The sequence below is a fragment of the Mirounga leonina genome, unplaced genomic scaffold (assembly GCF_011800145.1).
Source record: "Mirounga leonina isolate KUSES-001 unplaced genomic scaffold, KU_Mleo_1.0 Mir_174, whole genome shotgun sequence".
NCBI classification, from domain to species: Eukaryota; Metazoa; Chordata; class Mammalia; order Carnivora; family Phocidae; genus Mirounga; species Mirounga leonina.
In genome coordinates this window covers 37,758,735-37,783,828 of record NW_023270451.1, presented here as the reverse complement: position 1 = coordinate 37,783,828, position 25,094 = coordinate 37,758,735, and the positions used below count along the sequence as shown (strand labels likewise).

The 25,094-nt window shown below is 39.8% G+C and overlaps 1 protein-coding gene across 1 annotated transcript in view; it reads right to left on the bottom strand.

Annotated features, from left to right (window-relative positions):
- The window catches only part of DNAH11 (dynein axonemal heavy chain 11), a 331,116-nt gene that overhangs the window by 283,453 nt on the left and 22,569 nt on the right, over window positions 1-25,094 (bottom strand). Inside the window, exons 7-9 of the mRNA XM_035021398.1 lie at window positions 6,174-6,290; window positions 586-723; window positions 147-271 (exon numbers count right to left, since the gene is read on the bottom strand). Coding sequence (XP_034877289.1) covers window positions 147-271; window positions 586-723; window positions 6,174-6,290 — 380 coding nt within the window. The remainder of the gene's footprint in view (window positions 1-146; window positions 272-585; window positions 724-6,173; window positions 6,291-25,094) is intronic.

The window sequence follows — 25,094 nt, the reverse complement described above, 5'->3', positions numbered from 1 at the left end:
TATTCTAAAACCATGGGGATGAAGTCATCTCAGGGAACTCAGCCAAGGAAATCCTCAAGTGCTAAAATGAACAGCTCACTGCCCTCTATAAAAACTGCCTGTCTCATTAGGATCATTTTTACCATGAAATAGGCCTAATAACTTACAAATACCGGAGAGATGCAAAGTTGGACCAGAAAGTCTGAAGTCGTTCAAAGACCTCTTTAGCCCATTTGATGTTGCCTGCAGTAAATGGCATATTCCGGTGAAGAACTACATTTCCACGTTCAATCTGCAGAATTATATTTTGGTGAAGAGGAAGGAAGGGCATGTTTAATCAGAGTGCATTCCAACCTTGAAAGCAGTTGTTCATTTTGGTGGTTTCACAGTGCAAAGACATAAAATGTATGTGTTAAGTAACCTGATTAGTTGAGTTATGGTCCTAAAGCAGGTTCTTCATCTGCATAAGGAAACCATTTAAATAAAGGCATAAAAGGTTTACTGTCACTATCTCATCTTTAGGTATCATTAAATAAAGTTCTAGTTGATGGCCATTACCCACAAAAATGATGCTTGCGGATGTGCTCAACTTCATGCCCTACTTACCTGTTTCACGTGTTCATCATACAATTGCTTACACATATCCAACTCTGTGTTAAACATGTGCAGTAGTGTGCTGTAATGTGGGCTGAAAATTTCCATGACAACTGGTTTCTCTAGAAAATTCCCAAATATGGTCAAAAGCTGTAAAAATCAAAGTTGAAAGGTTAAGAACTGTGGATTTTTAATGCAGATACTCAGTTATTTTCCCCATTACACCTCCTACGTGCTTAGAGTTAAAGCAAAAATCTAGAACCCTACAAGAATCCTGAAATAGCTCCAAATCTAAGACACATTTCCAATAAAAACAAATATTAAATGTAACCTCCCTTTCTCAGCAGAAAATGAGAGGAGTCAGAAATTAACTACGATCTGTCGGCAATCCCTGCTCACAGATAACATTACTTCTTCCTGCTGGGTGCCAGGAAATGTTTGAGAAGATGCTTGCAGATACAAAATCAGAAGCAAAATGTATATCCCATCTTTCTTTGTTCTCCCCTCCTACACAGGTACTCTTTTGATCTAGAATATCCACATCGAGGACCTCCAGGTCATACCATTAATACACTGAATGGATCAGTTACTGGGACTGTCCTGTCTGTGGCGGCCCACGTCCCATGCCACACCACCCAGCCACCCCAACACTGTGGCCTGGGGCAGCAGCAGTGACCTGTGGCAAGGACAACCACCCCCCAGGCAGACAGTTCCTTTGACAGGAATGTCCTACCTCAAACTGATGCCTTGAACTAATCACATTCTCTCCTCCTCAGGAAGAGAACTAGGGCATGGCAGGCTGAACCTATGGAAGCGAAATTATGAGGCAGCAAGAACTGTTAGCAAGCAGAGGAAGGCAGTGAGTAGGGAGACTGGGGGGGCAGGGCGGGGGGGAGACACATGGACTGAAGCAGGAACACACAGTACCAGCAAGCAGACAAGTCAAAGTCCTGAAACTCTGCTCGCTCAGTCCGTGCCCCCCACTCAGATCCAAACTCACCTTCACCACCAGCTTCCACAAAGCTCAGCTGCCTGCGGAGCCTAACCTGGGATTTCCATTAGCCTCCTGCCTTATTCTCTACCCCATGTGGGTCCTTCTGTGTGCCGGCACGAGACAGCCTTCTTTGCGAGCACAATAATGTAATTAAAATGCTTGTTTCTGTACAAGCAGTGTTTATATAGGGCTGACAAGGTGCCAGGTACTCTATTTTAATGGCCTGAAATTGCTGTTATGACAGGTTTCAGGTAAGAGAACGGAGTTGTGGGGAGGGAGGAAGCTCCCCAAGTTCACACAGCTAGCGCTAGAACCAGCATCTGACACCGGGCAGTCCGGCCCCGGGCTCTGCGCTCCCCTGTGTGGGCTCTCAACAGCCACGGTGCCATTGGAAATGATTCTGTTACTTGCTGACTCTGGGTGGGATTCGTACAATGTTAGTTAGTAGGCCTGTTATATAGAGATTTCTTTAAAAGAAGGTAACTCCTCAGGGCGCCTGCGTGGCTCAGTCGCTTAAGTGTCTGCTTTTGGCTCAGGTCGTGATGCTGGGTTCCTGGGATCGAGCCCCGCATCGGGCTCCCTGCTCAGCGGGGAGCCTGCTTCTCCCTCTCCCCCCTGCCCACCAGCTTGTGGTCTCTCAAGCACACTCTCTCAAATAAATAAAATCTTAAAAAAAAAAAAAAAAAAGATACCTCCCCAAAGTAAAATATAATCAAGAGGGCAGAAAACCATATACCATGGTCTGTGCCTTGTTAGCAACATGGCCAAAAAGAAAGTTTCGTTACTCTTCTTAGGGAAATAATAGGTGTTCCTCAAAATTTGTTTTCTTTAAACACCAACTGTTGACAAGGATGTGGAGAAAAAAGGAACCCTCGTGCACTGTTGGTGGGAATGGAAGCTGGTGCAGTCACTGTGGACAACAGGATGGAGTGTCATCACAAAATTAAGAATAGAACTACTGGGTATTCATCCAAAGAGTATGAAAACAGATTTGAAAATATATGCACCACTATGTTTACTGTAGTATTATTTACAATAGCCAAATATGGAAGGAGCCCATCAAGAGATGAATGGATAATGAAGCAGTGTATATGTATTCAATGGAATATTACTCAGCCCTAAAAAAAGAATGCAGTCTTGCCATTTGCAACATGGATGGATCTAGAGTGTATAATGCTAAGAGAAACAAATCATGCAGAGAAAGACAAATACCCTACAATTTCACTCATATGTGGAATTTAAGAAACAAAGCAAAGGAAAAAAGAGAAACAAACAAAACAGACTCAACTATAGAGAACTGATGGTTACTAGAGGGAGGTGGATGGGGGGAATGGGTGAAATAGGTGACAGGGATTAGAGAGAGACACGATGAGCACTGAGTAATGTACAGAACTGCTGACTCACTACATCGTACACCTGAAACTAACATAACACTGTATATTACTTACATTGCAATTAAAGTAAAATAATGGGGGGAAAATCTGTTTTCTTTAAAAATAGCTTCATCGTTAACATTCTCTAAATATTTACATCCACTAAATTCACTGAAAAAAAAACAGGTGAAAAAATTGTACAATGAATATGTAAATCAAACCATATCTTAGAGGTCAGTTTAGACACATTTGGCTTCCCCTCCCCCGCCCCGGGTAATATCAATTATAAGAGTAGAGAAACTGCTAAATATTTTAAAACCTTCTTGGTTAGTTGCTCCCTAGCAAAATGCTTATTAACTTTCTTCTTTCAACCACTCTTGTTGACTTTGGGTTTCATGTTAACAATCAAAAGCAAACACTGACTCACAGATTTAACAAAGAAGTGCAATCCACCTACACCAGGGAAATGTATTTACTTTGCCAATTTGTTCTTTTCAAACACTTAACATCCTGACCACGATTGAAATACCAGAAGCTCTCCAGCTGCATCTATCTTGCCTAGCTGATATGCTTAGTGGGACTTGACTCCAAGTACAAAAGGGAAAAGACACAGAAAAAATATTCTTTTGGGAGGCTATAAGGCTAGAAAAGAGTAGTAAGGAAACCTTAACCTTTTAGGTAGTACACATTGTCATAATTTTTCAGCATCACCGATAAAGAAAAACTACCCTATGGGAAGAGAACAAGGGTCAGGTGGGCCTCCTGCTTCCATGTCCTCACGAAACTGAGAGCTCTTTTGTGAAGAGTATAGACATTTTCCTTCCTATCAACCCCCAAAGATTAAAAATGGACTCCTACCACATGCTTCTTTCCCTGACAGTCCCATCTGAGATCTGCACGGTCTACCTTTTCTTCTACTCCTCAGTTGCACTCCGTAACATGGCTTTTCATAATGCCCTTGCTACTATTCAAGTAGTACCTATTTATAGTTTTCCTGGGTTTGCCTCTTTCCAAGATGTTTTAAATGTTGCCACCTGAACCAATGTACACTTCCCAATTTTAGAGCTTTCAATTTTACTGTCCGAAGACTTTTCTGGATACTTCATCTTCGACATTTCAGTCTACCTTCATGTAGACATGCTGTAAATTTTAGAGGAACATCCACTAGTGTTTTGCTTCGTTTTGTTTTTTATTGAGTGCCAACACTGTAGGCTTTGAACCACAGTTTCCTATTCAAGTAGAATAGTGTCTGGTCCCAGTGCCCTTCCTGGTCATGTCTTTGCCGAGAGCAGGCATGAATCATGGTCTCCAGAGAACCGTCTGCAAATATTTATTCCCTGTCACCCAATGGCACATGGTCAGAGTTCATCATCCTGTACCTATGGTAGACATCATTTTTTCCTCAAGATGCCATTCTGTAATTTTTTCTCTTCCACCACGACTCTTCCTGCAGTTTAAACCTCATCCGTGAGTCATTCCAGTACTTTGACTACCAATCCATCCCCCCAACCTCAAGCAGTTATTAGACATCTGCTTTATAAGACACTGAAGACAGGGATCTAAATAGAACACAAACTGTGACACGATGTCCCACCCCTGCAGAGCTACTGGGCAGGGGCTGATGCTATATGTTTCCACAGACAAGATACAAATAGGTGCAAAGTTAAAGACAAAAAAACATGACAAAAAGATAAAGTAGTTTAGAAAAAATAAGTGGCATGTACTAGAACAGAATCCCTATCAACAGCTGTGCTACGGGAAGGAGAGAGACTTGAATTAGAAAAAGTAGGAGCCTCTGTAAAGGGAACAATCTACACTCTTTCGTCCTGTTATTTATAAAAGCATGAAAGCAAAGTAGGTCCAGCAACAGAGAGTATGATACACTGTGGAGCCATTACAAAATACTGAATTCTACTCTAAAACCAAGAAAACGTTTATGATCCATTCCTAAGTGAAAAAGGTTACTGAAGAGGGTCAGCCTCTGACGTCACTCTTGTCAAACGGATACATATACATATATGTAGCCAAAGACAAATTGCTGAGAGATGGAATCACAGGCAGCTTAATTTTACAATAATAAGATTTTATTTGGGCCAACAGCAACTCAGTTTCATCTACCAGCTCTTACAAAACAATGAACTATTTCATCCTTATGAATTTTTTTTGTAGGCTCCATGACCAGTGTGGAACTAAACATGGGGCTTGACCTCACAACCCTGAGATCAAGACCTGAGCTGAGATCAAGAATCAGACAAGTCACCGACTGAACCACCCAGGCCCCAATCCTTGTGAATTCTTCGTGTTAAAATGCTCGACAGGGGCCAGGAGATACTTGCACCTTCACCACCACCTGACCCATCATGTGAATTTGAAGGTCAAAATCAAACAGTATCCCATATAAAGTCTGGGTCTGTGCTATTGTTTTGCACAGCCATTTTCAATGAATTATGCCCATGATCCCCAGTGTATTTCTTTGGAAACAGAAGCCTCCATTCCTCTTTTGGGATGTCATCTGGTTTTACACCTCACTTGCAGTTCTTTCCTTTGACAAGAAAGTTTTGCATGGTGTCCCTCTTTCCCACATCTTAAGTTGTCCATTTGGGAGGTCTAAGAAGGTGCGTTTTTTTATTAATGCAATTCGGAATACATAAATACCATATTGCATTTCTTTAATTCTCTGTCCAACATTTCTTCACGTCTTAACATCTGAAAGTGGACTATGTTATATAATCGATGGAATAATTTTTTGGGCAGCATTTTATTTATATACAAAATAATGGCGTGCCTGATCACCAACGGTGTCTTATGCCTGACGGAATGTATTATACCAACTGCTATTTGTTTCAGTCAGAGTAATGACGTGGGCGGGTGAACCCAACATATGTAAACAATGGTACAGAGAAAATCTTCCATGAACAGGTATTTTTCACTTTTCACGGTGGCTTAATTTGGAATCAGGATTTCATAGGCTATGCCAAACTAGTTCTAAAGGTAACGAGAGCTAAAACTCTGAATTTGAGAAAAGATCAATAGTCCAAAGTCCTAAAACTGACCTTGCCCCACGTAAACATCATGCATTAGTGCCTTATGTAAAATTTAATTCAATGAGGTGAATACAAACAGGATGTGACTAGTTGTTTAGCTGGGTCAGAAAGGAACATATTCACTCCTTTCATCTAACAGTCAAAATTATTCATCCGTATTTTTTTAATGATAGCTTCTTCAGAACTAACCTTAAATGCAGCTTCTAAACCGTTGCTGTTAAAGAAAGCTTCGCAAAGAATCGTCCCAAGCCTTCTGTCAAAATCCAAAGTTTTGGACTTAAACACAACATAATCACTTTCAAATTCCTGTAAGATTCAAAGTAAAATAGTTTACAGGAAAGTTTCCCACAGCGAAAATAGCCATCACGGGGGCATGACACGCCTCCTTCCCTCCCCCTCCCTCCCTGTCTCACCCTTCCACCGCCTCTTCCCTCCCTTCCCCTCCCCTGCCCCATCTCTCCCAATGCATGTTTCATAGCAGGATTCCAGGGACTATCAACAAAGAGCTGCATCTGACTAACTGTTCAAAATGGCAGTCTTAGAGGAACACGGAGCCTTTAGCACTGCCAGCCCATGTTTCCCTTGTCCTTCTCACTGCCCAGACCCCAACGTCAGCACTCCGACCCACCAGTCTGCCAGCCCTCTCCCAATCCATTCTGATTATCAATGATAAAGCAAAGCCTTTCCAAAAATCAAAAAGAACCCATTCTCATCACAACTTCAGTTTAAGTTTCAATAGGAAAGTTGTTTGTTTTGTTTTTCATGGAGCGGAAAGCCTAGCAAGCAACACTAGTTCTTCAGGTGAGGAGTAAAAGCACAGGTCTGTAAGAAACCACCGTTAGTGATAAAGATGAAACTCAATGCTCTTCCATTTGCCCGTGTGTTAATATGCAGTTAACAACCCCAGTTTCCTCTTCACATTAACCATCCACTCTCATAATCAGAAAGAACGAAACCATCAGAGAGTAACTATCATCCGCAGGGCAGTGCAATTCACAGTGAAGAAGTCCCAGAAATTCACACGCACTTTGGGCTTTCCAGTCAAACTGCCACACGTTTAATGTAATGAAGTGCTCTATTACCTATCTAAATTAAGCCTCATCTATTAATAACGGCCGTAATGACAGCTAACATTCAGTTTTCTGTCCTAAATGCTGTACATTTTTAACTCAATTTGCACAACACATGATGTAGGTAATACTGTTTCCATTTTATAGGTGACAAAACAAACTCAGAGAAGTTAAATCATCTGCCCACAGTCACACCATTGCTAATTGGTGGAATCAGAATTTAAAGCCTGGCAACCATGATGTTTCTATGTTTCTATGAAGGACTGCCCCCTTGTGTGGACTCTAACACACCCCGAGAACAGAGTGTAATGGCAACGTCCTAGGGCACTGTGTGTCATACACCACAATGTTATATTTAGCATCAAGAGGAAGTCTCCAGGTCTGAATGAGACACAGTCTCTTCATCCAAGCATCACTTTTAAAAGTAAACACAACCTCCCAACAAGTCGTAACAAGCCTAACTTAGCCCTCCTCTCCGTATGGCAACAAGAAACTTACAACTTAAGATGCTCAAATATTATTTAAACACATAGCACTTAACATCTCAGCGAGGGGAAAATGCAAATCTCTATCCCAACTATCTCTCCCTCTCTCCCAAACTCTGTTTTACTCATTCAAGCCAAATTCAGAACTGCCAAAGGCACCTCTCCCCATCAAGTCCCACAGATAATTCAAACTCATCTTGCACAAATCTCAGTTCACCATCTACTCTATAAAGCAGCTCTTTTAAGACACCCAAACAAATTTTGGCCATCTCCTTTGCTCTCTTAACCACCTCTTGAGCATGTCCACTATGCTTCCTGTCTCCAGGTGTCACTCTGGTCTAAATCACCATCACCACTCACCGGGATTTCTGCTAATCACTTTCCAACTACTTTCTCTGCCTCTATTACTGTCTCTCTGAATAATTCCTCAAAGTGCCATTGAAATAAGCTTTCTAAAATAGAGATCTTGTCCCTCTTTTTTTAAAGATTTTATTTGAGAGAGAGATAGCGAGGATAGAGCACAATCGGGATGGGAGAAGCAGGCTCCCCCCTGAGCAGTGAGCCCGACTTGACTAAGGGCTCAATCCCAGGACCCCTGGGGATCATGACCTGAGCTAAAGGCAGACACTTAACCAACCGAACCACCCAGGTTCCCCTGTCACTCTAATTTTTAATTCTCCAATTCATAAGACTTTATTTTTTAAGATAACGTCTCAAAGTCTTACCATACTCTACAAAACCCTATGTGATCTGGACCGCATTTATTGCTCTGAACTATTCCAGCACCTTCCTCCCTTTACACACTAGGATCCTGTCACACCTGCCTTGTCACATCCTCTCTCTCTGCAGAATACAATTTCCCACTAATCCCTTTCTTTTTACCTAGTCTTCACCTGCTTAATTTCTACTTATTTTTCAGTTCTATTTATCTTTCAGTTACCTTCTCAATTTCCTTGCACCTCCTTTGGCAAGGGGCCCTTCACAAATGCTCTCATAGCTCTCTGTACGTTAGATACCCTAGCACGGAGCACCCTGGGTAACTGCCTACCTGTATTTGCCCCTGGATTCAAAGCTCTGGGAGTATAATGAATAGGTTTAGTTTTCAGAGTTACAGTACCAATATTTAATGGGGTTCTTATAGCACAGTTATTTCTCAATAAATACTTATTAAAGCATAAACAATATGCCAGTACTACTCGAGGGTCGTTATAGACTTTTTTTTTTCTTTATCCTGACAACTGCAAAATTGTCCTTATTAGTGACATGGGAAAGAGTCTTAGCCAGAGACATGCGCTGGTTTGACTTAGCTCCAAAAAGGCATTCATGCTGCTGGGGGAAACACAGACCCTGAGGGAGCCTGAAAGGGGCTGAGGAAGCAGTTTCAGGGCAAATGCAGTAATTCGGGCCAGAGAGGAGATCTGGATATATTTTCAGGGTTTATCTGACAGAACCTGATGCTTATCATGAGAAAAAGAACAAGGTCATGAATGACTCCAAGGTTGTGCACCATGGAGCCCACTAGGTGGAGAAGACCAGCAAGAGCAGGTTTGAGTACAGGTAGAGGTTCAGTTTTGCAAGTTCACTTTGAGATGTCTATCAAATATTTAAGCACAGATATTTAGTGGGCAGCTGAAGATACGCTATGGGTTTACCATTATGTAGCTTTCGGGTGATGTTCTTCATGCAAATTGAGGCACTTACCCTCTGTTTCTAATTCTGAGAGTTCTTATCAGAAATGGGCATTGAATTTGGTAAAATGTTTTGCATGCATCAGTTAACACAATGTTTTTCTTCTTTAGGGTGGGTGTTACCTAAAATTGTGATAATCATTTCTCCATCTATGCCTAAACTCACGATGCTGCACAACTAAAACTAATACAGTATTATACATCAGTTCGAAAAGTTATTTCTTATTGGATGATTTGTAATAGTTCTGGTTTTTGAGGAATTGGTCCAGTTCTTCTAGGTGTCAAATTTATGTGTGTAGAGGTTGTTTCTTGTTTTGATATTGCCTATTATTCTTTTAATGTCTGCAGAGGATGTAGTGGTAGCCCATTTTATTCCTGATAATGGTAACTTGCCTTCTCACTAATCTTTCAAGAATTAACTTAGTTTCAGTGATTTTTCTCTATTTTTTAAATTTCATAGACTTTGCTCTTTATTATTTCTTTCTGGTTGCTTTGTAACTATTTTGCTCTTCTTTTCTCTAGGTTCTTAAAGTGGAAACCTAGATTACCAATTTGACACTTTCCTTTTTTAATGCATGCATTTTCAGTGCGATCAATTTCCCTCTGAGAACTGCTTTGGCTGTTCCCACAGATTTTGGTATGTTTTATTCTCATTTTCATTAAGTTCTCTATGTTTTGTTTCCCTTGAGACTACTTCTTTGACTCATGGGATATTTAAAGATGTGCTTTTCAGTTTCAGAGTGCTGAAATTTTCCTATTATGTTTCCATTATTGATTTCTTTTTGATTCTACTGTCAACAAAGAACATACTCTGTACCATTTCACATCTCTTATATTTGTTAAGGTTGTCTATGGTCCAGGATATGATATATCACGGTCTATGTTTCATGAGCATTTGAAAAGAATGTGAATTCTGCTGTTGTTGCATGGAGTGTTCTATAAATGTTGATTAGATCCTCCTGGTTGATGGGACTGAATCCTTCCATATCCTTGCTAATTTCTTATCTGCTTGTTCTTTCAATTTCTCAGAAGGGAGCAATGAGGTCTCCAACTTGAACTGTGAATTTGTCTATTTTTCTTTTTGGTTCCATCAGTTTTTGAATCACATGTTTTATTACTATCTTCTTTGGTACATACATTTAGGATTGCTAGATCTCTTAGGTGGGTTGACCCTTTTATCATTATATAATGTCCCAGTCCAGTAATTTTATTTTTTGCTATGAAATCTACTTTATCTGATATTTATACAGCCATTACTGCTTTCTTTTGATTCACATTTCCATGATAGGCCTTTTTCTGTCCTTTTAGTTTTAATCTACATATATGGTTAGATTTAGAGTTTCTGAAAGAAAGCATACAGTAGGGTCTTATTTTTTAATCCACTCTGGCAACTCTTTGTGTATTTTGACCATTTACATTTAAGGTAATTATTCCTACATTAAGGTTTAACTCTGCCACTTTCTTTTTTTCTTTTCAGTTGGTTTTCTCCATTTCTGGTTTTCTGTAGCTCTCTATGTATTTTTTTTAGAATTACATTTGATGTATCCATAGTGTTTTAAATTTATCTTTTTATTTCTCTAGATATTATGTATCTAGATACATATATACATTTGTACATTAGTTATCACTGTCTAATGTTATCATCTTTCACCAGTTCAACTAAAATATAAAATCTTACCTCCCACAACCAATGAGTCAAGGAAGAAATCAAAAAAGAAATGAAGACTATGTTGACACAAGAGTTCTATGAGGATGGCAGAGTAGAAGGATCCTGAGCTTACCTCTACCCATGACACACTGAGGCAACAGGTACATATAAGGCAAGTCATTCTGAAAATGGCCTGAAGATTAACAGAACAGACCATCCATAGCTAAAGACAAAAAAGGAGCCACACTGAGAAGGTAAGAAGCTGGCAGAGATGGAGTTTGTGAACCGAACCCCTGGTGTAGGGACCTACAAGTGGGAAGGATATCACAAGTGGGAAGGTCCTCCCTGAGGAACAAAGAGATCAAGCCACACATTAAGCACCCCAGGCCTTGGGAACCTGTACTTAAAGACAAGCCCCCATAATACAAGGCTCTGAACAGGGCTTAACTCCAGGAGAGCCAGGGTGTTATAGGAAACTGAGACTTTTCCTAAAGGGACAGCATGCTGTACCACTCTGTCCAAGGCCCAGCACAGAGCAGTAGTTTGTAAAGTACCTGGGTTATAAGTGAAGATTTACTGACTAGTTTTAGGACATGTAAAGGGGCAGGGATCTACAAGGGCTTTCTCAAAGAATGGAAGTGCTAGTGGGTGCCATTTTTCTTGCCCTCCTTCCGCCCAGCTGGCTGGCTGCTTGCTAGGGCCTGTTCTGACAACTCGCCATCTGCACTGCTAGCATTGTTCACCTCACCCAAGCATTCCCCTGCAGACCCACCTGCCCAGGCATGCATCCCTCCAAAGCAGCTCCTGCCCCTGACATACCTGGCAGGCAGTCCTAGCCAGGACTGGCACCCCCACAAGAGGCTCCTGGAAGGGGGGTGGGCAGAGAGGGAACACACCCACAGCAGCTACACCCTGGCCTCTCAGCCAGCTGTGCCAGAAGCTAATCCTACCCACCAGGCAAGCCTGCAACAGCTACAGCCAGGCCTCTCAGCCAGCCACAGCTGGGGCCAGCCCTGTCCACCAAGGCACAGGCAGTACTCAGGGCCAGTAAATGCAGACAGTTAGGCTGGGGGCCAGCAGCAACCACCAGCACAACTGCTGCAGCAGGTGCAGCCCAGTCACAACAGGAGGGTGCATACAGCCCACAGAGGGGACACCCCTGGACCACCTGGTGCTGGTGATGAGGGGGGACTGTACTACTGGGCCCCACAGGATGCCTTCTAAATAGCACCACTACCTTCAAGACCAGGAGACATAGCTGACCTACCTAATACATAGAAACAAAGAGATTGAGACAAAAGGAGGAGACAGAGGAATATGTTCCAAAGTAACAAAATAAAACCTCAAAAAAATACCTAAGTGAAATGGAGATAAGTGAGCAATTACATACAGAGTTCAAAATAATGGTCATAAAGATTCTCACTGAATTTGAGAAGAGTGGATGAACTCAGTGAGAACTACAACAAAGAAATAGAAAATATAAGAAAAAGAACCAATCAGAGCTAAAGAATATTATAAAAGAAAAATGGGCGCCTGGGTGGCTCAGTTGGTTAAGCGACTGCCTTTGGCTCAGGTCATGATCCTGGAGTCCTGGGATCGAGTCCCGCATCGGGCTCCCTGCTTGGCAGGGAGCCTGCTCCTCCCTCTGACCCTCCCCCCTCTCATGTGCTCTCTGTCTCTCTCATTCTCTCTGTCTCAAATAAATAAATAAAATCTTAAAAAAAAAAAGAATATTATAAAAGAAAAATACAGTAGAAGGAATCAACAGCAGATTAGAGGATGCAGAAGAATGGATCAATGATCTGAAAGACAATGTACTGGAAAGTACTCAAACTGAAGAGCAAAAAGAAAAAAAAAATGAGCATATACTAAGGTACCTCTGAGACAAAATCAGGCATATGAACATTTACATTATAGGAGTACCAGAAAGACAGAGAGAGATAGGGGCAGAACGCTTATCTGAAGAAGTAATAGTTAAAAATTTCCCTAAACTGGGGAAGGAAACAGGTATCTAGGAAACACAGCCCCAAATAAGATGAACCCAAGGAGATCCACACCAAGACACAACAATTAAAATGTCACAAATTAAAGAAACAGGAATCTTAAGAGCAGCAGGAGAAAACAAATTACTATGTACAAGGGAAACCTTATAAGGCTATAGGCTAATTTTTCAGCAAAGACTTTGTACCAGAACAAAGTGGCAAGATACATTCAAGGTGAAAGGCAAAAACCTACAACCAAGAATATTCAACCCAGCAAGGTTATCACTCAACACTGAAGGAGAAAGTTTCCCAGAGAAACAAAAGCAGTTCATCACCACTAAACCAGCTTTATAAGAAATGTTAACAGGACTTCTTTAATCAGAAAAGACAAAGCCATAAAAAGAAGAAAATTATGAAAAGAAAAAAATTCACCAGTAAAAGCAACAGAAGTAAAAGTAGTAGATCAATCACTTATAAAGCTAGCATGAAGATTAAAAGCAAAATCAATTATACCTACAAAAATTAGTTAAGGGATACACAGAATAAAAAGATGAAAAATAGAACATCTGCAGTTTTATATACATAAAATAGTAGGGAATAAAATGTAGTGTTTTCAGAATGTGTTTGAACTTAACTGACCATCAACTTAATAAAGGCTGCTATAAACAGAAGATATTAAATATGAACTTCATGACAACCACAAACCAAGTAAGTATGATACACAAAGAATTTACAGAAAGGAACCCAAGCATAACATTAAACAAAGACATCAAGTAACTAGGGAAGAGAGCTAAAGAATAAAGAAGAACTATAAAAACAACCAAAGAACAACTAAAATGGCACTAAATACATACCTATCAATAACTGCCCTAAATGTAAATGGTCCAAATACTCCCATCAAAAGACATTAAGATACTGAATGGAAAATAAAAGGGGATCCATCTACATGCTGCTTACAAGAGACTCACTTCAGACCTAAAGACACATACAAACTGCAAGTGAAGGGCTGGAAAAGACATTCCGTGCAAAAGGGAGTGGGGGGGAAGAAAAAGCTGGATGGCAATACTTACAGCAGACAAAACAGCATTTAGAGCAATGACCGTTAACAAGAGATAAAGGCATTATGTAATGATAAAGGAATCAATCCAGCAAGAGGATATAACAATTGTAAATATCTATGTACCTAAATATGTTTAATATATAAACAGAAATATATAAAGCAAATATTAACATAAATGGAGAAATGGACAGTAATACATTAGAAGATTTTAACACCCTGCTTACATCAATGGATAGAGCATCGAGACAAAAATCAGTAAAAAAAAAACAAACAAAACAAAACAACAACAAAAAAACACAACAAAAAACAGTGGCTTTGAACAACACATTAGGCCAGATGGACCTAACAGATATGTACAGAACATTCCATCCAAGTATAGCCAAATACACATCCTTTTCAAGTGCACACAGAACATTCTCCAGGGTAGATTATATATTAGGCCACAAAACTAGTCTTGATAAATTTAAGAGGACTGAAATCCTATCAAGCATCTTTACTGACCACAACAGTATTAAACTAGAAAGTACAAGAAAAACTGCAAAATACAAACACATGGCGACTAAATATGCTACTCAACAATGGGTCAATAAAGAAAAAGAGGAAATAAAAAAAATACCTGAAGACAAATAAAATGGAAACACAATGGTTCAAGATCTTTGAGACAATGCAAAAGCAGTTCTAGGAGGGAAATTTATAATATACAGGCTTACCTCAAGAAAAACCAGAGAAATCTCAAACAATCTACCCTTACACCTAAAGGAACTAGGAAAAAAAGAACAAAGCCCAAAGTTCATAGCAGGAAATCAAGATCAGAGAGGAAATAAAAACTAAAAAAATGAAAATAAGATCAGATCAATGAATCTATGAGCTGGTTCTTTGAAACAATGAACAAAAATGATAAATCTTTAGCCAGGCTCATCAAGGAAAAAAGAAAACTCAAATATAATCAGAAGTGAAAGACGAAAAATTACCACCACCACAGAAATACAAAAGATTAGAAGAGACCACTATGCAAAAGAATACACCAACAAAGTGGACAACGTGGAAGAAATCAAAAGATTCCTAGAAACATGCTATCTTCTAAGACTAGGTGTGAAAGAAATACAAAATCTGAACAGACCAATTACTAGTAACAAAAATGCATCAGTAACTAAAAAAAACACCCAAACAAGAGTCCAGGATCGTGTAGCTTCACAGGTGATTCTACCACTTATTTTTTTTTCTACCACACATTTAAAGAAGAGTTAATACTTGTCCTTTTCTAACTATTCCCAAAAACATCTACGAGGAAGAAATGCTTCCCGGTTCTTTCTATGAGGTCAGCATACTGATACCAAAACCAGACAAAAACATTACAAAGAGAATAACAGGCCAATATCCTTGATGAATATAATTGCAAAAATTCTCAACAAAATATTAGCAAACCAAATTCAACAACACATTGACTCATTCACCATGACCAAGGATACATCAACAAAAAGAAAGATAAAAATCATATTATCATCATCTCAATATATACAGAAAAAGCATCTGACAAATTCCAACATCCATTCATGACAAAACCCTCAACAAAGTAGTTTTAGAGGGAACATAACCTCACCCTTTTAGAAGGAACTCACCTCACCTTAATAAAGACTATATATGACAAACCTGCAGATAATATCATTCTCAAAGGTAAAAAGGTGAAAGCTTTTCTTCTAAGATCAGGAACAAAACAAGTATGTCCTCTCTCACCACTTTCATTCAACATATTACTGGAAGTCCTCACCACAGCAATCAGGTAAGAAAAATAAATAAAAGGCATCCAAATTGGTAAGGAAGAAGTAAAGCTGTCACTATTTGCAGATGACATGGTACTATATATAGAAAACCCTTCAGATGCCATCAAAAAAACAAAAAAAACTATTAGAATAAATGAATTCAGTGAAGTTCCAGGATACCAAATTACTATACAGAAATCTGTTGCATTTCTATAATAACAAACCAGCAGTAGGAAAAATTAAGAAAACAATCCCATTTAAAATTGCCTTGGAAAGAATAAAATACCTAAGAATAAATTTAACCAAGGACACCAAAGACCTGTACGCTGGAAATTACGTAACAAAGAAAATCTCCAAACTGGATGGCTTTAAAGAAGAATTAACACCAATCCTTCTTAAAATCTTCCAAAAGACTGTAGAAGAGAAAATACTCCTAACTCATTCTATGAGGCAAACATCACCCTGATAGCAAAGGCAAATAAAAATACTACAAGAAGGGAAAAACTATAGACTCGTATTCCTCTTAAGTAATGATGCAAACACACTAGCAAATAAACAAAAACTAGCAAATAAAATCCATCAGCATATTAAAGGAATTATACACCAGGACCAAGTAGATTTATTCCTGGAATGCAAGGATGGCAAGTGAAAATCAACGTAGTTCACCACATTAATAAAGTGAAGGGAAAAAACCTCACACAATCATCACAATTGATGCATAAAAAACATGACAAAATTCATGACACAATCACTCAACATAGTAAAGAATGGAAGAAAACTTCCTCAACATGATAAAGGCCATCTATCAAAAATGCACAGGTAATATATTCAGTGTTTAAAGGCTAAAATATTTTCCATTAAGGTCAGGAACAGGACAGGATGCCCACTTTTACCACTTTTATTTGACATAACATTACAAGTGCTAGCCAGAACAACTAGGTTAAAAAAAAAAAAAGAAAAGAAAGAAAGAAATTAAAAGTATCCAACTTGGAAATTAAGAAGTGAAATGATCTCTTAACAGACTGAAGGATTTTATATGCAGAAAAACCTAACGATTCTGTGCTCCTCCTCCAAAAAAACTATTAGCGGTAGTATATGCATCGAAGTCACAGGATACAAAATCAAAATGCAAATATCAGTTGCATTTCCATACATTACTGATGAACAATAAAAGTGATCCTTACAAGGTACCCCCAATTTTTTTAATATTTTGTTTGAGAGAGAGAGCACAAGCAGGGAAAAGAGTGAGAAACAGGGTTCCTGCAAGCAGGGAGCCCGATGTGGGACTCGATCCCAGGACCCTGAGATCATGACCTGAGCCAAAGGCAGAGGCTTAATCAACTGAGCCACCCAGGTGCCCCAAGACATACAAAAATTAACTCAAAGTAGATCAAGACCTAAATATAAAGAGTTAAAGCATGAAACTCTTATAAGAAAATACTGGAGAAAATCTTCACAACATTGGATTTGGCAATCATTTCTTGGATATGACATCAAAAGGAAAAGACAATAAAAGAAAAAATGGATAAATCTGACTTCAAAGTTAAAAACTATTTTGCATCAAAAACACTATCAGGAAAGTGTAAAGATAATGCAAATGGGAGAAACTATTTGCAAATCTTCTATCTAATGAGGAATTATGTCCAGAATACAGGAAAAATACAAGAATCCAATTAAAAAAAAAACAACGGGCACAAAACTTGAACAGACATTTCTTCACAGATATAAAAATGGGGTGCCTGGGTGGCTCAGTTGTTAAGCGTCTGCCTTTGGCTCAGGTCATGGGGCAGGGTCCTGGGATCGAGCCCCGCATCAGGCTCCCTGCTCCACGGGAAGCCTGCTTCTCCTTCTCCCACTCCCCCTGCTTGTGTTCGCTCTCTCACTGTGTCTCTGTCAAATGACTTAAAAAAAAAAAAATGGCCAATAGTTACTTTAAAAAAAGACTAGTTATTAGGGAAATGTAAATCAAACCACAATGAGTTATAACTTCACAGCCATTAGGATGGCTAAGAGAGAGAGAGAGAGACTGAGAGAGAAAGAAAGAAAGAGAAAAAGAAAAAAGAAAGAAAATTAGTAAGTGTTGGTGAGGACATGGTGAGAGAAGAAGGGGAAAGGGAAAAGGGAAAAGGGAAAAGATGGAAAGGGAAAAAGGACAGGGAAAGAAAGGGAAAGGGGAAGAAAAGGGAAAGAAAGAAAAAGAAAAAAGAAAGAGAAAATTAGTAAGTGTTGGTGAGGACATGGCAACCTTGGAATCCTTCTGCACTGCTGGTAGGAAAGCAAAATTGTTCAACCACTATGGAAAACAGTTCAGAAATTCCTCAGAAAGTTAAAAAGAGGGGCGCTTGTGTGGCTCAGTTGGTTAAGCGCCTGCCTCTGGCTCAGGTAATGATCCTATGGGATAGGGCCCCAAGCTGGGCTCCGTTCTCAGTGGGGAGTGTACTTCTCCCTCTCCCTCTGCTACTCCCCCTGCTTGTATGCTCACTCTCTGTCAAATAAATAAAATCTTTAAGGAAAAAAATTTAAGTATAAAATTACCACACGATCAAACTTTTTTTTTTTTTAATAAAGATTTACTTATTTGAGAGAGAGTGAGTGAGAGTGAGTGAGAGTGAGTGAGTGCATAGGGGCGGGGGGTAGGGACAGAGGGAGAGGAAGAAAGAGAATCTCCTGCACACTCCCAACAAGCATGTGAGCCCAATGTGGGGCTCAATCCAAGGACCCTGTGATCATCACCTGAATCAAAATCAAGAGTTGGGACACTTAACCAACTGAGCCACCCAGGAACCCCAAAATCAAGCATTTCAAATATCAGGTATATACCCCAAAGAAGAGAAAGGACTCAAACAAATACTTACATACTATTGTTCATAGCACCATTATTCACAAGAGTCAAAAGGTAGAAACAACCCAAGTATTCATCAATAAATGAATTTCAGGGGGAGGAACAAGATGGCAGAGGAGTAGGACACCTAAATTTCATCTGGTCCCAGGAATTCTGCTAGATAGGGATCAAACCATTCTGAACACCTATGAACTCAACAGGAGATGGAAGAAAAGAATAGCAGCAACTCTCTGAACCAAGAAGTGACCACTTTCTGGAAGGTAGGATGTGCGGAGAAGTGAATCCGAGGCGATATTTGGGAGGATAGACTGCAGGGGGACGGAGCCTCCGTCAGCCTCTACCAGCAAGTGATAGAGCAGCAGAGCACAAAATCGGAACTTTTAGAAGTCTGCTCCGCTGAGGGACGTTGCCCCAGTGGCTAAGCGGGGGGTGTAACCCTCGCTGGGACAGTGTGGTCTCAGGACCCTCGGGGTCACAGAAAGACTGGGGGTGCCTGAGTGCGGCAGAGCTCCCAGGTATCGGAGTGGGGAAGCTGGCTGCAGAGATGGAGCCAAGGAGCAGGCTCTCAGCTCGGGGTTGCCATAAACCGTGATCCGCGGCACAGTCGGGCCACTGCTCCTCCAGCAGGGACCCAGCAAGCGGCAGATCCGGGGAGACTCCCCTTCCTCCCCCGGGAGGAGCAGTGCAGGAGTGCACCGCAGGGATCTGCTGGGTTTGGAGACTCCACCCGGGGTCAGGTGTCAGAGAGAGAAACGCGCGGTCACAGGCCAGGTGAGCACAGAATGCAGCCAGAGACCAGGGAGACAGGAGTGAGTGCTTTTCTCTGGGGGCTCACTGAGAAGTGGGGCCCCGAGTTCTTGGCTCCTCCAGGGCAGAGATTGGGAGGCCGCCATTTTCACTGTCGTCCTCCAAAGCTGTACTGAAAGCTTGCAGGGAACAAAAGCTCCCGAGAGCAAACCCGAGCAGATTACTTAGCCCAGACTGGCAAGGGCGGGGCAACTCCACCTCCGGGAAAGACATTTGGGAACCACGGCAACAGGCCCCTCCCCCAGCAGATCAGCAAGAACAGCCAGCCAAGACCAAGTTTACCGATCAATGAGAACGGCAGAACTCCAACACTTGGGGAACACAGCACATAGAATTCACGGCTTTTTTCCCATGATTCTTTAGTCTTTCAAAGTTAATTTTTTTTTTTGAATTTTCTTTTTCCCTTTTTCAATCATCTTATCAATCCCTTTTTAAAAAAATCTTTTTTATTTTTCATTTTTAAAGTCATATTCTATCCCTTCACAGTAGTTAACCTATTTTTGGTATATATATATATGTATATATAAGTTGTTCACTCTTTAAAATTTTGGGATACAGTTTCTTCTAACAGATCAAAATATACCCTAAATCTCTGGTGCATGGCTTTGTTCTAGTCTCCTGCCTGATCACATTCTCTTTAAAAAAAAAAAAAAAAAAAAAATCCTCTTCTTTCTTTATTCAACCAACTTATCAATTCCTTTTATAAAATCTTTTATAATTTTCATCTTTACAGTCATATTCCATCCCTTCATTGTATTTATCCTTATTTTTGTACATATATAAGTTTTTCTTTCTTTAAAATGTTGGGAGGCACTTTCTTCTAACAGACCAAAATACACCCAAAATCTGGTGTGTGGCACTGATCTATGCACCAGCCTGATCATATTTGATCATATTCTGTTTTTTTGGTTTATCTGTTTTTATCTTTTTCCTTTTTTTTTTTTTTCTTTTTTCTTGCTTTCCCTTTTCTCCCCCTCAGTTTCAGGTCTCTTCTGATTTGTTTAGTGTATATTTTTCTGGGGTCGTTCTTACACTGTTAACATTTTGTTCTCTCATTCATCTAGTCTCCTCTGGACAAAATGACAAGATGGAAAAAATCACCTCAAAAAAAAGAACAAGAGGCAGTACTGACTGCCAGGGACCTAATCAATACAGACATTAGTAAATTGTCAGAACTAGAGTTCAGAATGATGATTTTAAAGATACTAGCTGGGCTTGAAAAAAGCATGGAAGATATTAGAGAAACCCTTTCTGGAGAAATAAAAGAGCTAAAATCTAACCAAGTCAAAATCAAAAAGGCTATTAATGAGGTGCAATAAAAAAAGGAGGCTCTAACTGCTAGGATAAATGAGGCAGAAGAGAAAATTACTGATATAGAGGACCAAATGATGGAAAATAAAGAAGCTGAGAAAAAGAGAGATAAACTACTACTGGATCACGAGGGCAGAATTCGAGAGAGAAGCGATACCATAAGACGAAACAACATTAGAATAATTGGGATCCCAGAAGAAGAAGAAACAGAGAGGGGGCAGAAGGTATATTGGAGCAAATTATAGCAGAGAACTTCCCTAATTTGGGGAAGGAAACAGGCATCAAAATCCAGGAGGCACAGAGAACCCCCCTCAAAATCAATAAAAATACATCAACACCCCGACATCTAATAATAAAACTTACGAGTCTCAGAGACAAAGAGAAAATCCTGAAAGCAGCTCATGACAAGAGATCTGTAACCTACAATGGTAGAAACATTAGATTGGCAGCAGACCTATCCACAGAGACCTGGCAGTCCAGAAAGGACTGGCATGATAATTCAGAGCACTAAATGAGAAAAATATGCAGCCAAGAATACTATATCCAGCTAGGCTGTCACTGAAAATAGAAAGAGAGATAAAAAGCTTCCAGGACAAACAAAAACAAAAGGAATTTGCAAACACAAAACCAGCCCTATAAGAAATATTGAAAGGGGTCCTCTAAGCAAAGAGAGAGCCTAAAAGTAACATAGACCAGAAAGGAACACAGACAATATATAGTAACAGCCTCCTTACAGGCAATACAATGGCACTAAATTCATACCTTTCAATAGTTACCCTAAATGTAAATGGGCTAAATACCCCAAGCAAAAGACACAGGGTATCAGATTGGATAAAAAAAACAAGACCCACTGATAGGCTGTCTGCAAGAGACACATTTTAGACCCAAAGACACCCCCAGATTGAAAATGAGGGGGTGGAAAACCATTTACCATGCTAATGGACACCAAAAGAAAGCTGGGGTGGCAATCCTTATATCAGACAAATTAGATTTTAAACCAAAGATTATAATAAGAGATGAGGAAGGACACTATATCCTACTTAAAGGGTCTATCCAACAAGAAGATATGACAATTATAAATATCTATGCCCTTAACATGGGAGCAGCCAATTATATAAGCCAATTAATAACAAAAGTAAAGAAACACATCGGCAACAATACAGTAATAGTGGGGGACTTTAACACGCCCCTCACTCAAATGGACAGATCATCTAAGCAAAAGATCAACAAGGAAATAAAGACTTTAAATGACACACTGGACCAAATGGACTTCACAGATATATTCAGAACATTCCATCCCAAAGCAACAGACTACACATTCGTCTCTAGTGCACATGGAACATTCTCCAGAATAGATCACATCCTAGGTCACAAATCAGGTCTCAGCTGGTATCAAAAGATTGGGATCATTCCCTGCATATTTTTGGATCACAATGCTTTGAAACTAGAACTCAGTCATAAGAGGAAAGTCGGAAAGAACTCAAACACATGGAGGCTAAAGAGCATCCTACTAAAGAATGAATGGGTCAACCAGGAAATTAAAGAAGAATTTAAAAAATTCATGGAAACCAATGAAAATGAAAACACAACTGTTCAAAATCTTTGGGATGCAGCAAAGGCGGTCCTAAGAGGAGAGTATATAGCAATACAACCTTTCTCAAGAAACAAGAAAGGTCTCAAATACACAACCTAACCCTACACCTAAAAGAGCTGGAGAAAGCACAGCAAATAAAGCCTAAACCCAGCAGGAGAAAAGAAATAATAAAGATCAGAGCAGAAGTCAATGAAATAGAAACCAAAAGAATAGAACAGATCAACAAAACTAGGAGCTGGTTCTTTGAAAGAATTAACAAGATGGATAAACCCCTGGCCAGACTTATCAAAAAGAAAAGAGAAAGGACCCAAATAAATAAAATCACGAATGAAAGAGGAGAGATCACAACCAACACCAAAGAAATACAAACAATTATAAGAACATATTATGAGCAACTCTATGGCAGCAAATTAGAAAATCTGGAAGAAATGGATGCATTCCTAGAGATGTATCAACTACCAAAACTGAACCAGGAAGAAATAGAAAACCTGAACAGACCTATAACCACTAAGGAAATTGAAGCAGTCATCAAAAATCTCCCAACAAAAGCCCAGGGCCAGATGGCTTCCCAGGGGAATTCTACCAAACATTTCAAGAAGAATTAATACCTATTCTTCGGAAACTGTTCCTAAAAATAGAAATGGAAGGAAAACTTCCAAACTTGTTTTATGAGGCCACCATTACCTTGATCCCAAAACTAGACAAAGACCCCATCAAAAAGGAGAATTACAGACCAATATCCTTGATGAACATGGATGCAAATATTCTCACCAAAATACTAGCCAATAGGATCCAACAGTACATTAAAAGGATTATTCACCATGACCAAGTGGGCTTTATCCCTGGGCTGCAAGGTTGGTTCAACATCCGCAAATCAATCAACGTGATACAATACATTAATAAAAGAAAGAAAAAGAACCATATGATCCTCTCAATAGATGCAGAAAAAGCATTTGACAAAGTACAGCATCCTTTCTTGATCAAAACTATCAGAGTACAGGGATAGAGGGTACATACCTCAATATCATAAAAGCCATCTATGAAAAACCCACAGCAAATATCATACTCAATGGGGAAAACCTGAGAGCTTTCCCCCTAAGGTCAGGAACACAGCAGGGATGTCCACTATCACCACTGCTATTCTACATAGTACTAGAAGTCCTAGCCACAGCAATCAGACAACAAAAAGAAATAAAAGCCATCTGAATCAGCAAAGAAGAAGTCAAACTCTCACTCTTTGCAGATGATATGATACTTTATGTGGAAAACCCCAAAGACTCCACCCCAAAACTGCTAGAACTCATACAAGAATTCAGTAAAGTGGCAGGATATAAAATCAATGCATAGAAATCAGTGGCATTCCTATACACCAACAACAAGACAGAAGAAAGAGAAATTAAGGAGTTGATCCCATTTACAATTACACCCAAAACCATAAGATACCTAGGAATAAATCTAACCAAAGAGGCAAAGAATCTGTACTCAGAAAACTATAAAATACTCATGAAAGAAATTGAGGAAGACACCAAGAAATGGAAAAACGTTCCATGCTCATGGATTGGAAGAACAAATATTGTGAAGATGTCAGTGCTACCTAGAGCAATCTACACATTCAAAGCAATCCCTATCAAAATACCATCAACTTTTTTCAAAAAATGGGGCAAATAATCCTAAAATTTGTATGGAACCAGAAAAGACCCCGCATAGCCAGAGGAATGTTGAAAAAGAAAAGCAAAGCTGGTGGCATCACAATTCCGGACTTCCAGCTCTATTACAAAGCTGTCATCATCAAGACAGTATGGTACTGGCACAAAAACAGACACATAGATCAATGGAACAGAAGAGAGAGCCCAGAAATGGACCCTCAATTCTATGGTCAATTAATCTTCAACAAAGCTGGGAAGAATGTCCAATGGAAAAAAGACAGTCTCTTCAACAAATGGTGTTGGGAAAATTGGACAGCCACAGGCAGAAGAATGAAACTGGACCATTTCCTTACACCACACAAAAAAAATACTCAAAATGGTTGAAAGACCTAAATGTGAGACAGGAGTCCATCAAAATCCTAAGGGAGAACACAGGCAGCAACCTCTTCGACCTAAGCCGCATCAACTTCTTCCTAGAAACGTTACCAAAGGCAAGGGAAGCAAGGGCAAAAATGAACTATCGGGACTTCATCAAGATAAAAAGCTTTTTTTTTTTTAATTTTTTTTTTTTTTAAAGATTTTATTTACTTATTCATGAGAGAGAGAGGCAGAGGGAGAAGCAGACTTCCCGCAGAGCGGGAAGCCCGATGCGGGACTCGATCCCAGGACTCCGGGATCATGACCTGAGCCAAAGGCAGATGCTTAACCATCTGAGCCACCCAGGCGCCCAAGATAAAAAGCTTTTGCACAGCAAAAGAAACAGTCAACAAAACCAAGACAACCAATACAATGGGAGAAGATATTTGTAAATGATGTATCAGATAAAGAGCTAGTATCCAAAATCTATAAAGAACTTCTTAAACTCAACACCCGAAGAAGAAATGATCCAATCAAGAAATGGGCAGAAGACATGAACAGACATTTTTCTAAAGAAACATCCAAATGGCCAACAGACACATGAAAAAGTGCTCAACATCGCTCGGCATCAGGGAAATCCAAATAAAAAACTTGATGAGATACCACCTCACACCAATCAGAATCGCTAAAATTAACAAGTCAGGAAATGACAGATGTTGGCGGGGATGCGGAGAAAGGGGAACCCTCCTCCACTGTTGGTGGGAATGCAAGCTGGTGCAGCCACTCTGGAAAACAGTATGGAGGTTCCTCAAAAAGTTGAAAACAGAGCTACCATATGACCCAGCAATTGCACTACTGGG